The sequence below is a fragment of the Penicillium malachiteum genome (genome assembly GCF_028827825.1).
Source record: "Penicillium malachiteum strain IBT 17515 chromosome Unknown utg000001l:1.0-8184562.0:1.0-8186909.0, whole genome shotgun sequence".
Classification (NCBI taxonomy): Eukaryota; Fungi; Ascomycota; class Eurotiomycetes; order Eurotiales; family Aspergillaceae; genus Penicillium; species Penicillium malachiteum.
Genome location: NW_026643094.1, coordinates 4,379,167 through 4,394,804, shown reverse-complemented (window position 1 = coordinate 4,394,804; position 15,638 = coordinate 4,379,167). Strand labels below are relative to the sequence as shown.

At 45.4% G+C, this 15,638-nt stretch overlaps 4 protein-coding genes across 4 annotated transcripts; 1 reads left to right on the top strand and 3 right to left on the bottom strand.

The window, feature by feature from the left end:
- Positions 1–229: 229 nt before the first annotated feature.
- On the bottom strand, positions 230–1,331 carry N7483_001673 (amphiphysin-like protein RVS161; the record flags this gene model as incomplete). Its single annotated transcript, XM_057085110.1, has 7 exons — positions 230–403; positions 432–684; positions 734–881; positions 938–1,011; positions 1,064–1,109; positions 1,183–1,233; positions 1,319–1,331. 7 exons carry the CDS (start codon positions 1,329–1,331, stop codon positions 230–232), a joined length of 759 nt encoding a protein of 252 aa, XP_056951259.1.
- Positions 1,332–2,866: 1,535 nt separating this feature from the next.
- N7483_001672 (serine/threonine protein kinase SAT4) lies at positions 2,867–4,531 on the bottom strand (the record flags this gene model as incomplete). Its single annotated transcript, XM_057085109.1, has 1 exon — positions 2,867–4,531. One exon carries the CDS (start codon positions 4,529–4,531, stop codon positions 2,867–2,869), a length of 1,665 nt encoding a protein of 554 aa, XP_056951258.1.
- A 5,038-nt stretch (positions 4,532–9,569) lies between these two features.
- N7483_001671 (TRAPP subunit BET5) lies at positions 9,570–10,300 on the bottom strand (the record flags this gene model as incomplete). Its single annotated transcript, XM_057085108.1, has 5 exons — positions 9,570–9,587; positions 9,654–9,742; positions 9,805–9,950; positions 10,021–10,207; positions 10,264–10,300. 5 exons carry the CDS (start codon positions 10,298–10,300, stop codon positions 9,570–9,572), a joined length of 477 nt encoding a protein of 158 aa, XP_056951257.1.
- Positions 10,301–10,706: 406 nt separating this feature from the next.
- N7483_001670 (serine/threonine-protein kinase) lies at positions 10,707–13,598 on the top strand (the record flags this gene model as incomplete). The annotated part of the gene is made up of 6 exons (XM_057085107.1): positions 10,707–10,810; positions 10,903–10,972; positions 11,039–11,188; positions 11,319–12,122; positions 12,183–12,320; positions 12,375–13,598. 6 exons carry the CDS (start codon positions 10,707–10,709, stop codon positions 13,596–13,598), a joined length of 2,490 nt encoding a protein of 829 aa, XP_056951256.1.
- Positions 13,599–15,638: the final 2,040 nt, after the last annotated feature.

Genomic DNA, 15,638 nt, shown 5'->3' with positions numbered 1-15,638 from the left:
ATAGATTTGCAATTTGCATTTGCATTTGCATTGGATCGAGCGTGTATTTGATTTGATACCCATCATCGAACTTAGCGATGCATCACGAATGAACTCCATGCCCCGTGACATAGTAAAAAAAAAAAGAAACTGGATTAAGATCCAAGTGAATCATGATACAGGCTGGAAAGAACAGAAAAAGAAAAAGAAGTATAAACCCCCATAATATGCGAAAGGAATCACGTATCGCCTAGACAGTTCCAGCAATACTTAATTCCCGGATTTCCTGTAATACCTCTTCAACCCGATTATCCAAATCACCACGAGCATACTGGTCCCTCGTCTCTGCATCAAGGTACTGCTGTACCTGTGCCATACGAGAATACGCCTCCGCACAGAAGCGTAGCTGAATCTTGACGAGAGCCTCGAAGCTAGGGTCTCAGGTATGGGACGCGCAGATCGATCAGCTGAGGCAGTTCAAGGAAAAGCTGCTCATTCAACTGTTCATAGGCCTGCTTAGCGATCTCGGTCTCACGCTCGGTACGCGGCAGCTTCGTAGCATCCTTGTCGGGCTTCTCGACGAGCTTCTTAACCTTGGCACGCATGGCATCGTAGTCGAGGAGCTTGTGGTTGCGCTTCTTGATACATTCGTTCACGTCGGGGAAATAGGCGCAGAAGCGGGAGATGGGGTCGAGGACGGTGGTTCTAACTTGTTAGTTTCGTCCACGCGTAGCAAGGATGGATATCTGCATACCGGTATGGTCCATCCAATGCCTTAATAGTCTCTGCATCTAAATCCTCAACAGCTTGTCTGTAGCTTCGGCTCACACCATCCTTTGTTCCGGCGTCACCATAGAAAGCATCAATGGTCTCGGCAATGCGCATCTGGGAGGCAGTCATAGCTATCACAAAGTTAGTCGACACACTCATCTAATTCACTAAATCCACGAGAACCCACCTCGCAACGAATCCAAGTATCCCTTAGCCTCCTTTTGGAGCTTGTTGGCCGCACCCTCCATAGTCCGGTATCGTCTGCGCCCATCAGTTCCATGTCCTACACCATATTCGGGATGTCGGTTCATACCGTTCCTCAATCTCATAGTCGCGATCATTTGTTCTCTCCACATGACCTATCATAGATAATCAGCCTCAAATCCTATCGCATTCCTGCCATATCGCGATCGCGGGGCAATCCGAGCATACCGGTCTTCATCATCACCTGCGTAGTCGCACGGTTGACATTCTTCTTAAAGCCTGCACAAACATGTCAATATAAATCCTCACGCGAAGTAACTGGGCATTGTGATTGTTGATTCAATCCGTGAGAGGTCTAGCGTACCTGCCCAAGACATGATGGCGGCTTTTCCGGGGTTCAGGAGTTGTGGTGAACGTAGAGAAGGGAAGAGGTGGGACCAAATCAAAAGTGATCGTACAATGAGAGCTGAACCAGATAGCCACAGTATCAGTCACAAGCAATGTAGAGAAGCTTTGGAACTGATTCCTTGGTCAGACAGCAATGAATCCGAAGTCTGCCTTACGAGTGTGGCGGTGTCTAGATTATGTAATATTTCCGCATGAGGCTACCTACGTCACTAAAGGCTGTGCACAGTATAAGTATAGAAACTGACATGGTTCAATTAATTGATGGTTTTACGGTCCATTTCTACCTAGAGATTATTGAAGACAGAATTATAAGGGGAAACCTGAAAAATGAACTTTTGGATTTTGGTGCTGAGCCACTGCATGAACCAGTCCACAAGGCTGAAGATTCAATATTACAAGCCGCTGTACTCCGTAAAACGATATCCACCGCCAAGTGGAAATGCAGATGCCTAAAGATTTGTGATACGCCAAGATATACTAGTAGTAGCTGAGATGCATGAATTCCACTTAGAATGAAATGCCAATATTCCAGCTTTGGAGTCGTCGGATGGGAGGTGAATATAAGATGCCGAAAATGAATTGAAACTCCTGAACGCCATGACCTGATTAGGCTATGTCGATCAGTCAAGAATAGATTGGGGTCGGGGCCAAAATAAAAGCTAGCACGAAAATTTTAAGGATACCTCACAGTCCTCCAGTGCTGGAGTGAACATTCTAGATATCCTGGTTTATAATACAACCCTTTACGCCGGTGGCTCAGAGGCCGGTTCATCGTAAGTTTGCTGTGGCGGACCTGACCATAGGTGCATTGACTGTAAACTGATGTCATAAGATATGTCCATTTTGGGATACATAAGATGTATTATGATTTCATGATATTCATGGTCATGAGATTTAGTAAGCGCTGATCAATAAACTTTCGAATGTTTCAAGATCCAAGATTGAAGTAAACAGCACTGACATTCATGAAGCACCTAGTAGGCGTTGTATGTACAGGTGCAAGTATGTACCAAGTTGTATAGCAGAGCCATCCAACTTGTCTGGTCTAGGAATAGAGTCCCTTACCATCAAGTCATAAAAGTACAAGCAGAATCCAAGTAACGCCATCGGTATCTCCCCAAGCTCATAAGCAAAGACCCAGTGTAGAGAAAAAAAGATAAAGAAAGTCATGAGTCTTCGTTGCATTTGACGTGAAAAGCATGACGTCCAGAGAAAAGACAAAGCTAAGCGACGGACACAGGCTTAAAAAAAAAAGAACAAAAGATAGAAAAATGCGCCGGATCGAATGACCGGAAGAACAAAGGGCCTCCTATCTATGAGGAGCATTCAAAGGACAAGTACCTCCTTTTCCTTGAACGGGTCTAAGACAAGAACAAAATAGCCACCCTCAAATGCTCAGGAAGGGTACATCATAAACCAAGCCTCCCTCTCACATCCAGAAAAAAAGAAAAGAAATAATAGATTCATCATGTCATTAGCTTCATAGACCTGAAACTAGCTGAATCTAGAACCCTTCCTCTCCTGCCTTGCACAGTTTGATTTGCCGCACCCACTCAGACTTAAGAACCTGAGAAGCATTGATACGGCGAGAGGGATTTGGATCCAGAATAGAGTAGATAACGTTGCGACAGCGAGCCTTTGAAAATGGAATTGTTAGATTTGATCCTGTAATAGGGGATACTCTGTTCATGCTTACCCGATGCAGCGTCTCAATGGGCGCATATCCATCCTCATGCTTGCGTCCTTCCAAGTATCGCTGATAAAATTCATCCTCATCCTTGCGAGCAACGCGCCAGAGGTGACGTCCAGTGCGCATAGCCATGTAGATCACTCCGGTAGCCCACAGATCGACAGCACGAGGATCGAATTCCTTTTCGGTGTATTCCTCGGGAGCGATGTAAGGGGCAGATCCACAGAGACCAGCTGTCATATGCGCTTCCTTCTCCCAGGCCATGCGGAAACATTCACCATTACCGAAATCTGTGATCTTGAGAGCACCATGGGTAGTCAGAAGTAGATTTTCAGGTTTCAGATCTCGGTGCGCAACGCCCATCTCGTGCATGTACTCAACTCCGCGCATGAGCTGCTTAAAGAAACAGTCTGCTTCAGCGACCTCCAATTTACCAGCTGCAAGCACCAGTGTGTACAAGTCACCACCAGCACAATATTCCATAACCTCGCAGTAATCACCCTTGGCATCTTGCAGGAGATCCAGGGTGTGAATCACATTTGGATGACGAAGAGATGAAGAAATACAGAATTCTGAGGTAAGTCGCTTCTGATATTTCTTGGCTGTCTCCTGAGGTCGTCGCCGAAACTCCTTGACGGCGTACAGCTGTTCACATTTTGAGTCTTGTGGATCAACCTTATGAGAGATCCGGACAATGCCGAATGCGCCACGGCCAACAATTTCCTGGCATTTTCCATATTTATCAACCAGGGAGGCCGTGGCGTTGGGACCACCTTTCTTATCAGCAGCCAGCTTATCCCGCTCAGTTTTAAACTGGTCGATCCAAGTTGACATAAGAGAAAGTTGCTGCTCATCGACCTGGTCATCTCCTTTCTTTCGGCCGCCGCCTAGCATGTCACGGAGCAGGTCGGTCAATTTTTCCTGTCTCCTAGCACTACGGAGATGATGAGAGTGGTTTCCGAGAGCTTCAGTCAGAATTTCGAAACGCTTGTGTGGCGGAAGACCCTCCTTTTGTTCTTTGCTATTCATGATCTTCTTTTTCGTCTCCTTTTCAATGGGTTCATTCTTAAGTGATGGTTGGCGGGAGGGAGTTTGAGATGGAGGTCGAGAGTTGGTTCGAGACGAAGGTTTTGAGGTTGGTTTTTCTTTAGAGTTGTGAAGTGGTTGGATACTGTCTAGACTGCTATCGGAGAAGTCCCGATGGACATCATGGTCCTTATTGAGGCTCGGGGATTGTTTCCCCTGTGTGGAGAACATTCGAGAGATACGGCTTGCCATATTCCCTTTCAGCGGTTTCGTAGCTGGGGATGCCGGTGGGGGTAGGGCGTGGGCATCCCCATTAACCACGGACAGATTCATGCCCGCTAAGGCGCGTGTTACCGAAGGGTCTCCATCCCGAGGGTCATGTGAATGTTGAGAGTTTGCTGTAGAGGAGACTGCGGACGGAACAGGTGAAGCAGGCGGGGGAGTCATGTGCATTGGATCTTTTTTTAAAGTGGAAGGGCGTAAAAGGGAAAAAAAAGAACCCCTCGTAGAATAAGTGGTGTATAAGGTGGATAATAAAGTGTGGGAAGTAACAATCACGTCGTCCCCGAAGAGGTAGAGGGAGACGAGCAAAGCTCGCACGCGGCTAAGCTGCGCAGAACTGCAAAGCTGCAAAGCTCTAGATAAGCTAGATTGATTGAATCCCTTCGGGGAAGAAGAAGAAGCAAGATCGGGGGTGGTATCGGCGGCGAAAAAAAGAGCAGTTTGATGCCTGGATGCCTTAATGCCTGAGGCAGAAAGTGACGCCAGTGACTCGCGTTAAATGCGATCGGAAAACGCTTGGATCACGACGTAAGTATGAAGAGATAGGTTCATATAGTGGGCAGCCAAAACCGGCCCTATTGAATGGGTATCACATATAAGAATAGAAGGAAATAAAGGAATTCCAAGTCCACCAGAAGTTTTAAGAAAAAAAAAAAGTGGCAGAGACGAGGGATAAAACTGGCGATACTACGGGAGCAGCAGGTTGAAATACCACGGGGAAACGGTTCAGTGTATGGGGCTCGTTTGGGGTGGATTAATACGGGGGAAGTGGTCACTATTACTAAGACTGAATTTGAAGGCCCATGAAGGACGGAGTAATATTAAGAGTTATATAATATTAAATGATAATCCAATAATCAATTTTGAACTAAAATCATCAAAAATTTCCCTAAAAGAAAAATAAAATAAAAATAAAAATAAAATGAGAAAAAAAAACCCCCAAAACATTGTGGTGGACACAAAAGGCCGTGTATTTTAAATCTTTGTAATAATACCAAACCTATTGCCCTTTACTCTGATCTTTTATTATTCTTTACTCCGGATTTCTAATATGATTTCTAATATGATTTCCAAGGTTTACACTGTATTCTTTATATTTCTTTTTTTAAGCTGATCTTCTATCTCCTAGGACTATATCTAGAAACATCCGAGCTTCCTAAATGGGTTACAGTGCAGCAACTTGAGCCCTAGAAGATTGTAACCTGGTACATTCCCGGTACCGAGTACCACAAGTGGCGCATGCTCTCCTGCCCTAGTCGTGTGGATTCAGGAGTTCTAAGTACTTTAGGCCTACTCCATGAGTGATTTATTTTTTTTTTCCAATATTTTTTGTCATCCCGGCTACCATGTTAACCGGAAGATCCCTGGTACCGGCGCTGGGTCTTCCCTCTTCCGTGTCCCAGCTAAGAAAGATCAAGCAATTTGTCCACCCGAAATTACCAGGCCGATCCGCCCCGATGACGTCCCCTCTTAGTGAGATAATACAGAGAGAGAGAGAAAAACAGAGGAGGGGAACATTCCACGTAACCAGCCCCGTGTACCTTTAAAAGATATGGAGTTAAAAGAGGTGATCGTATAGGTCGGCTATCTTAGTCCTCCTCCCCTCAGTGGCTTTTAAACATTTCTAAATCGTAAGGTTGAGGCGAGTGAGGCTGTGCATGTTGTCTGCATATCCAAGAACATCCTGATTTGATTCGATCGTGGCCCCGCATCAGCAACCAGAGCCGATGTGCTGGGTGCATTGTGTGGCGCTAGCATGGCCACTTGTTCATTTTGAGGGGTATAGGTTCCCGAGGAGTTTGAACCCCGAGTCATGGCCCGGGGACAAAGGGACAAATGTTAAGTACAATGTCAAAATGTCAAAATGTCGCATGTGTCTAAGCGCTTTGTTTCAAGTTCCCCCGCCTTTTGCTCAATTACTACGGAGTTATAGTAAGACTCTGTAAGAGTAAGGACATCTGGAGGATTCGATTCCAATTCTGGGGAAGTGCATACTACATGTCTTAGTCTAGTTACCAAAGACGGGATATAGAGTGTTTCCTATGAAGTAGATATAGTCCCTGTACATTTTTGTCTTATTAGATGATACTATATGATACCGGGTATACTAGTACCAAGTATAAGTGGTTCCTAAATGATTGACAGTGAAGATAGTAGCCAAGACTTGCCCCTCCCTGCTGATATACCTAGGTAAACCAATATAAATGGATTCCCCAGCGATGATCGCTGGGGCGATCAACGATAGGATCAAAACAGATATCGAATCAAAATAATCCGTAATTCTCACTGGCACTTCGCGTTCCAATGTTCCTACACGCCACAGACAAAATCATCCCATACGGATGATCGCTACGTAACAGGAGGGATGCAAGTGAAGTATGCACATCTCCCCATCGGGAACAACTAAGACGTGGGGTCCCTGTGCGATGGAGTCATCCGTCAAGTGTAAAGGCTTGTGCCCCTCTCCATATTAGAATCCGTAGCGTCATCCGAGCTAGATGACGGCATCTCGTGTCGGGAAGTCCACGCTGACCCTCGGAACCACAGATGTCCACTAAGTGCTGTTACCAACAAGCGAAAAAAGAAAAATTTAGCATTAAGGACAACAAAATTTTGAACAAAAAAGAAAAATAAAGAAAGAAGCAAGGAATATGGGACACGATGTGAGTGATATACTGGAGCCTATCAGGATAGCACGAGTAGTGTATGATTGAGCATTATTCGTTGTGCTTCACCGTATCTTATTCTTATTTGCTCGATTCTGTGCTCCGATATACAGAAAATCATCGAAACTTCCAAGGATGAAAATGAGATTGGAAATGAGATTGGAAATGAAAAGACCAACTTGAAATATACAGTATCTAAGTACACTATGGAATAGTACAGTATTGTTGAGTGGGGTGCGCGGGTAACCTCCAGGCTAGTGTGAACAGTAAACAGTTTAATCGTGAGCTTCAAAGCTATGTACATTTATGGTTGATTCAGATAGAAAGTATTTGGAGTTTAAACCTCGGTTCCCCAGAATTGATAACAGTTAGTCGGTTAACCTGAACCTTGAATAACAGTACCTAGCTAACCTTCTCATTTCCAAGGTTCTCACTTTGAGTATTGAACTATACGGAGTACACTACGAGGCATTTTCCCTCTCCAATCAGCGGAGACCCGGACAAGGAGGGGCCTCATCTCCTGTTTGTGGTAATTAGCCCCGTACATAGAGGGGAGTTAATGAAACGAAAATGATGAAGAACTTTGAATAAGTTTTTTTCTGTGTTTGATGTTTCTCTATAGTATTCGAGTTTTTAATATGTACCACCTTGGCACTGGTAGTAGGTGCTTCAAATGATAATCTTGGAATACAATGTACAATCACTTAGATCATGCCAGTGCTCGCACACGACCCGAACCCCACCATCCCACAAGCGCGGATGACAGTCGATCGAAATCTAAACTAGGACACGCACAAACCATACTGACCGCCAGTTTGAGTGAGGGGTTGAAAGATTCAAACTGGTCCTTACTGTATAAGATACATGAAGGATTCATCCTATGAGCTAGAGATAATCTAAGATGCATAGAGACTTGAAATTAAGATGATAAATAACACAAAAAAAAACAAATTAAAATAACCCCATCCATTAGACAGAGTACTACTGATATCCCGAGGTAAATCATGTCGGGATGCTCCGATGTAGAGGACTTGATAAGGAAAAGAAGGAGCTGAGCTGAGCTCGACATGCATGCATGAGCTCAAGACGTGCTTCTGCCTTACTTTGCATTTTTGCTTTTTCTCGTCTTACAGGACTTTTTCTACTTAGTAACTATGTCCGAAAAAAAAAAACTGATTGTACATTTACTCCTTGGCAAGGCTACATCTACAATTCAAGTATGTACTCCGTACACATGGCTTCAGGGCTTGGTGGGTAGGACTCGTATTGCCGTGCATATGAATTATGATCACCATACATGTACGATGCAGCTGGGCACATTACTGTGGCGGCACGGGAGTACTCCGTAAGTAGACTAATAACTTAAAGCCAACCTGATTCTGGCAGGTTCAGTCGCAATCTAGGTGATATGTATAATCATAATATTATATTCGAAGTAAATAAGTGGAATAAAACCATCATGATAGGATGAGAGACCAGGAATCCATGCATTACCGGGTCTATTATAGGACAACACACAGGCCAAGCCTAGAACATCTAACGGCCTTTGTCCTACACTCAGATGCTTCCAAACATTAATTTTTTTTCCCTTTCTTTTTCTTGCGAATCGAACTACTCATAGATTGGGTTAAATCAAACACCTCTGCATAGCGCTCCGTATAATCCTCCTGTATCTAGGTTGCACATAGAACGTGTGCTCTCACAAAGACTCTGATAGCTCCAGTCGGTGCGTGCAGGGGCCACAGCGGCCCGGATTCAAAGGATCCTGCTTTATCTCTCTTGGTGAGTTTACCAATAGCATTGATACATTGATTGGCCCCGAGTAGAAAAAGATTGACACTGCGGCTGTCTACGGGGTACACTTAACTATGGTAACTCCACGGGAGCAGAAAGAGAAGGTTCCGAGGAACTGCAGGAGCTCTAATGGGGCCTTTCAGGGGGAATACCCGTGCCGGATGGATTCGGCTATTTATAGTTGATCAACAATGAATCAATGAACACTCCGTAGATATCTGGATTTCGGGTAAAAGGATTCCATTTTAGGGATACGGTCGACGATGACATAGACCTGAAGGTCAATTGCGCTTGTTTTGCCACCCGATTTCTCCCGGCCAAACTGTAACCGATTGTCTTTCCTCTATTCTCCCTTTCCTAGATGTTGAGATATCTCATTGTGGCCCATTTCGGGATTTGTGGAAGCTGACCGGAGCTGGATGATCGTTGGTACGTGCGCGCCACGTGGGACTCTGGACACATCTAGTGGCAGCCACATTGTATCAGAAAAAGCGGTATGAGCCCTAAAAACTGTGGGCATGCCGTCCGTGCAGATACCCATGGGGTCGGGGACGGGGGAGGATTACGGTGTGTGCTGTCGATTGTCGGGGATAATGGGCAATTTCCGGCGAAGGGAAATCAACGACTGGTCATATAATACAGCTAGAGGCGACTTGGCACGCCTGCTTGTGCATCTCAACCAAATTCCTCATATCGGATTCGTGAGTTGGCAAGAGTTGCACTGTGACTGTCTTGACTGCGGTATTTAATCACGCCAGAACACGAGTCTGCTAGCAAATCAGAAAACATGTCAACAAAAAGAGGGCGGTGTTTCTAAAAGAGATGCCACATACCACGAACTGTTCCAATGACTCCTCGAAGAGCTCATTGTTCACGCCTACGCCGCCAGGATGCTCGACCGGCGACAACGGATTCTTGACCACTGTTTACCGGGGATTCCACGTCAAAAATGATCATAATGCGCAAGGACAAAGCTTCACGAACCGTATTCCACAAACAAGTTGATATAGATCTGCTGCAAGGCGATTCGCATACTGGGGCTCTTGAGGTCGGTCAACATGACGAACTTGATATTGGTGGGCGTTTCGTAGTAGTGCAGTTTGTATTGGCTGGTAGCATAGGAGACGAAGCTATTCCATGGGACACGGTCAGCGATGGGGATTCCAAGGAAGTACCAGATCGGGTATCAGGAGTGCTTACTTGTCCTCCTCGCCTCCCAACTTGCGCACCATGTTGCGGAGTGAAAAGACTGTTCCAAAGACCAGCTTCGCATCATCATCTCCTGCTTTTACTGTTTGACCGGATGATCCTGCTCCACCGGGAATCTGTGACTTTCCCGCAACGGAGGTTGGGCGCGGAAGCCAACGACGTTTGTAAATGCATTCCGCTGGAATGAATTTGGTCAGCAATTATTGAAGAAGTGTTTGATTAAGCTTCATTTACCGTGGCGGTCAAAAATATAGAATGAATAGACAGTCATGGTGGGCTTATAGAGTGGATAGAGAGATTGGATACTCCGTAAGCGGATTTGTTGATGTTCAGGGGACTAGGCGGTGAAGCTTTAAAGCTCCCCTATCGATAAAGAGAAACGACGTTGCCTAAACAGATCACTTCGGGGAGCTTTTTCTGGCCTTTTTAAGGTCTCGGTGTCACCCGGATTTAGAGCTGATGTACTAACTAGGTAGTTCCTTCCTGGTGCGGGCTGTACAGTTTAACCTCGTTTGAACGAAGCTTTTTTTTATCGTAAGGCTGACAGCGCCTGCATCACGCGTTATCTCGGCCCCCGCTCTCTCTCCCCTCTTCTACCCCACACACATATCATTCTTACTCAAACGTCTTTTTTTTCTTTTCCATCTTTTTCTCCCCCTTGAACCGTATATTTCTCAATGAACGCTCGACCAGAGCCTCCATATGAGGTCTCTGCGGAACCAGAGGTGGAATCACCCAGCCTGGATCCCATAGACCCACCAGCACCCCCAACTCGAGTCGAGTAAGCTTTAAATAACACTAGATGATATATCAGAGAAGCCAGTGCTTCTCCAATGCCGATGGGTGATTGACAAAAGATTCTATCTAATATAGTTCGGCTGCCTCTTACGAGAGCCTCGATCGACATCGCCGACGAAATCCCAGAACAAGGCGTCCAGTGAAGGTTGGTAGTTAGATGGTGGTTCTGAATACATGACAGACTCGATGAGACTGATCATGTCGTGGCTAGGAAACGCTGGACGCCCGCTCGTTATATACAACCAGCCAAGATGACGGCGCAGCGGAGCACCACATCAATCAATACTTGATCAAGCAAGAGATCGGACGCGGATCATTTGGCGCGGTCCACTTAGCGGCGGATCGATATGGGAATGAATATGTACGACCGCATCTTCCTGCGATCTCAGAACGACTGGGGTAGTTTCCAGATGAATAATAGAAAAAGAGCTGAAATCAGACTGAATGGATTAAGAGTGAGTGCTGACCATGTGCGCAATCCATGAACAAAGGCAGTGAAAGAGTTTTCCAAATCCCGACTGAGAAAACGCGCACAATCGCATATGCTGCGAAGACCTCGAGGACCCCGACGACATGGGACTGGCTCGAATTTACCGAATTCGCCAATGCATAGACATCCCTCCGAAGATGACAACGAGAATGCGAAGAATCCGCTTTACCTGATCAAGGAGGAGATTGCGATCATGAAGAAATTGAACCACAATAACCTGGTATCGCTGATCGAGGTCCTGGACGATCCCACCGAAGACTCGCTGTATATGGTTATGGAAATGTGCAAGAAGGGTGTCGTGATGAAAGTTGGACTGGAGGAACAGGCCGATCCGTATGATGACGAGCAATGTCGTTGTTGGTTTCGTGACTTGATTCTAGGAATTGAGTATTTGCATGCGCAAGGTATTGTGCACCGCGATATCAAGCCGGACAATTGTCTCGTAACAAGCGATGATGTGTTGAAAGTGGTTGATTTTGGTGTATCAGAAATGTTTGCCAAGGATTCAGACATGTTCACAGCTAAGTCGGCTGGCTCACCTGCATTCTTACCGCCAGAGTTGTGTGTGGTGAAGCATGGCGATGTTTCTGGGAAGGCAACCGATATCTGGTCTATGGGTGTGACTTTATACTGTCTCAGGTACGGGAGGCTGCCGTTTGAGAAGTCCAGTATTTTTGAGTTATATGAGAGCATCCGAAACGACCCAGTGGTATGCGAAAATGAGCTGGACGAGCGTTTCGAAGATTTAATGAGTCGTCTCCTGGAGAAAGACCCATCAAAACGGATTGGGATGCAAGAGCTGCGAGTAAGTTAAACTTGGAACCTTTGCGTCGCATGTAGGAGCATTGTTCTGATCAATTTACAGGAGCATCCGTGGGTGACAATGGATGGTGCTGATCCTCTTCTGTCTGAAGAGGAGAACACGGCCCACAATGTCGAGCCACCAACAGAGGAGGAAATGAATGCTGCCATTACGAAAAGCATCAGTCACGTCATGACACTGGTAAGTTTCATATTCATACCCTCATGAGTTCTTTCATCTGATCCCCATTTGTAGATGAAAGCTGTAAGAAACTTCAAACAACTAGTTGATCCGAACAGAGCACCCCCAGCTATGCAAAGTATTCTGGGTGGAGATATTGAGGCGCACTTTGTCGAGCCACCAATGGAGATGGATCCGGATGAAGATTTCCCAAAGGTTGGATTGGCCGAGGATGCATCTTCAAGCCATGCACAAGGGAGTGGTCTCCGAAAAATCTTGGGCCGACATCCCATGCTATCTGGCTCACAAGATCCTCGAGATAGCCCACGGAGAAGTGAATCTGCAAGCTCGCGAACAAATCAGAGTCCTGTCGGTAGCAAGCGACCCAGTGGGGTCTTTGAGCCCGAAAGAAAAGATTCAGGGTCCATTCGCAGTGGTCGATCTCCCTGGAAGGCTGAATTTGGACCAGAAGCCAGACAACACTCTCAGTCGGGGTCCCCACTCCCTCACTCCAGAGCTAGCTCAGCGATGACCAAACGTAGCGTCGAGGGAACTCGGGGCCATGCAAGGGATCCCTTGGCAGATGAATTCCCATACCTTCATATTGGACCATCTACATACACTGGCTCGTCCCAGGACTCGGAGCCCACAGATCTCAACATCGGCAGTGACCCGGCACCTCTTGTTGGCGAGCCAGAAAGCATGGATGAGGATGTGGACCAAGAGTCGGCGGTTAATCCGGTGCATATAGTCAGCGAATCGCCCGGTGCAGCTGAGTTCGATATCTATGAGACGGCCTATCGAAATGAGCTTGAACGTATCAACTCTGTCAGCACCGGTCGCACATACCCTGGTGTGGGTCCGAAGGTCTTCCTGAACAGGCGTATTGAGAACAAGAATGAGGTGATGGATTTCGTCAAAGACAAGGCTATTGATTTGCAGATTGGTACCAAGAAGATTTTATCCCCTGCATCGAAGAGTCCAGCCACGGCGTTTAGCGCGGCCGTGAGCATTCTTCGAAACCAGATCGAGCAGAAGAAGGAGTCTGAATTAAAGGAACAGGCGCAGCAGTCACAAAAAGCAGAGTCCTCAGTCAAAGCATCAACAGAGACTCAGCCGACTGAGCGACGGGCATTTAATCCAGCTTCCTCAACCATCCGATCTCAGTCTATTCCAGGGCCTGAACCATCTTCTCTCGAAGCAACAGCCGTGCCCACCACAGAACCTCATTCTGGTGAAGACCCCGCGGCTCAACTCCGACGACTACTCACTCGTGCTCAGGAGAAACTTGCCAAATGAGTTATCATTGGGTCATCATTCTCACTGTGATATGGTTGAGGAATACGGGGCTTGAGTGAAAGGAATCAGCCACCACTCTGTCACCTGATTTATTTATTTTTCTCTTATGTTCTTTTCTATTCTAACTTCTTTATTCCCTGTATTTTCGCATTGAGTTCATGTAAACTGCTGCATCTGCATATTTCCACTGATACATCGAGCGGCTAGTCAAAGTTTGTTAAATACTCGTCATACTAGTATAAATTCATTACATTTACTTAGCTATACCATATTGTTCAGTTCAGAATGCATTCCAAGGTCCATATCACCACTCAGGATGTATCCTGTGGAAAATTTCACCTGGTCAACATTGACCGAGGTACGAGATACGATAAATCAAGCATACACCCAACAAGTAATATCCCAACAGATACTCCGTGCATTCCAGCCTATTGGCTCGGTTCTAACCTCTCAAGTAAGTTCAAACCTGAAAATTAGCGAGATTCAGGATTTGCTCGGGGTATAGACTCGGACATGTATCAACGGAGATATGTACTCCGTACTCCGTACACATTTTCAGAGAAAATACTAGTATCATCCAAAGTTTTCAGAGTGCATGCCAGTGTGCATACACATATGTACGGGGTACTAGCACAGCATGAATACTAGTACTGATCGATAAGCCGACATGTGGGGTTCATGCCGGGGTCTATGTACCTTGGGTTATACAACCTTGAACGCTCAGCTAGCGAAAGATTTGGTTACAACCCACTTGACATGTAACATGTTGATCTCTGTAGGGCTACCAGTGTGTATGGGGTACATGACTCGGAGTACTCTGTACCTAGAGCCAAATAGTATTTACATCCATGGATGTGCATATTACTCGAATGCTTACTCGGATCCGGCCTTGTACTACCACATAGAACCCTTACAGCTCTTAGAATTTTCATAAGCATGCCCACTTGGGCAGGTAGTTATGTACACTTGATATGTATAATTTGAGTACAAAAAGTCAAGAAAATGTGGTCTGCTAATCCCGAGAATCTTACATGCCAGTTACCTCGGGCCTTACGGTCAACTGGTGTCACAACGTCCACCTGGGCACCTGGGCACGGGTGTAGCATAAATTAATAATCACCATGTATCCCATAATATTTTATAGAACAATTGAGACCATACTGAGGTATTTAGCTTGTATCATAATCTTGTTAGTATAGCCTTGAAAGCATTTTATCTACTCAAATTAGGAAAAATATTCGCCATTTTATTCTAACAAAGACGCTATGTTGACAAGTTGAAAATACCATCGGCAGATACCTTGGAAACCTTGGAAGATTTCAAGGCTCAGAGTGCGTACTCAACTGCCTGGATTAGATTTATTCAGAATCTGGATAACTCTTTCTGTTTTTTTTTCTTTTTCAATTATTCAATCAATATGACTTCCAAGGTTCAGTCTTAAAATAGAACTCTCGAGGCATCCATGGTACTAGTACAATAAAGCTAGGATGTTATGTGGAATATTTCATTGACGTGCGAGATACTCAGAGAAATATTGAAAGAATAAATAATTATTCAAATTGGATTGAGTAACTTGAAAGATTCGGGATTTCTGCTTGTCAAAGAACGAGTATTGCTGGTATAAGCCACTTCGGTTGGATCAAAGGAAATCGTCCAAATGCACCATGCTGTCTCTAGTTCTCGTACAAACAACCGAATTCTACTCATATTTTAAGGTTTTTATCTTGGCATTGTTGAGATGACTAATAGTATTCTATAACTATGTGAAAATAATGCATCTACATACAATCTCACAATACTTCCAAGGTGACAATTCATCCGTTCATCTAGCCTAGGCTGGCATTCTTCTTCTGTCTGGGATCACTCATTTTATCCATGGATGTCTATGTTATGTGGAGATACAGCTGCGCAACTGCTGTTTGAAAGAGCTCACCTTGAGGTAAGTTCTTTCTTTTACATCCATCATTCACAGAAATCCCTGCTCACAGAGCCTTGGAAAGAGCCTCGTCGAAAGAGAGCACGCATGCGGGTGTAGAATCT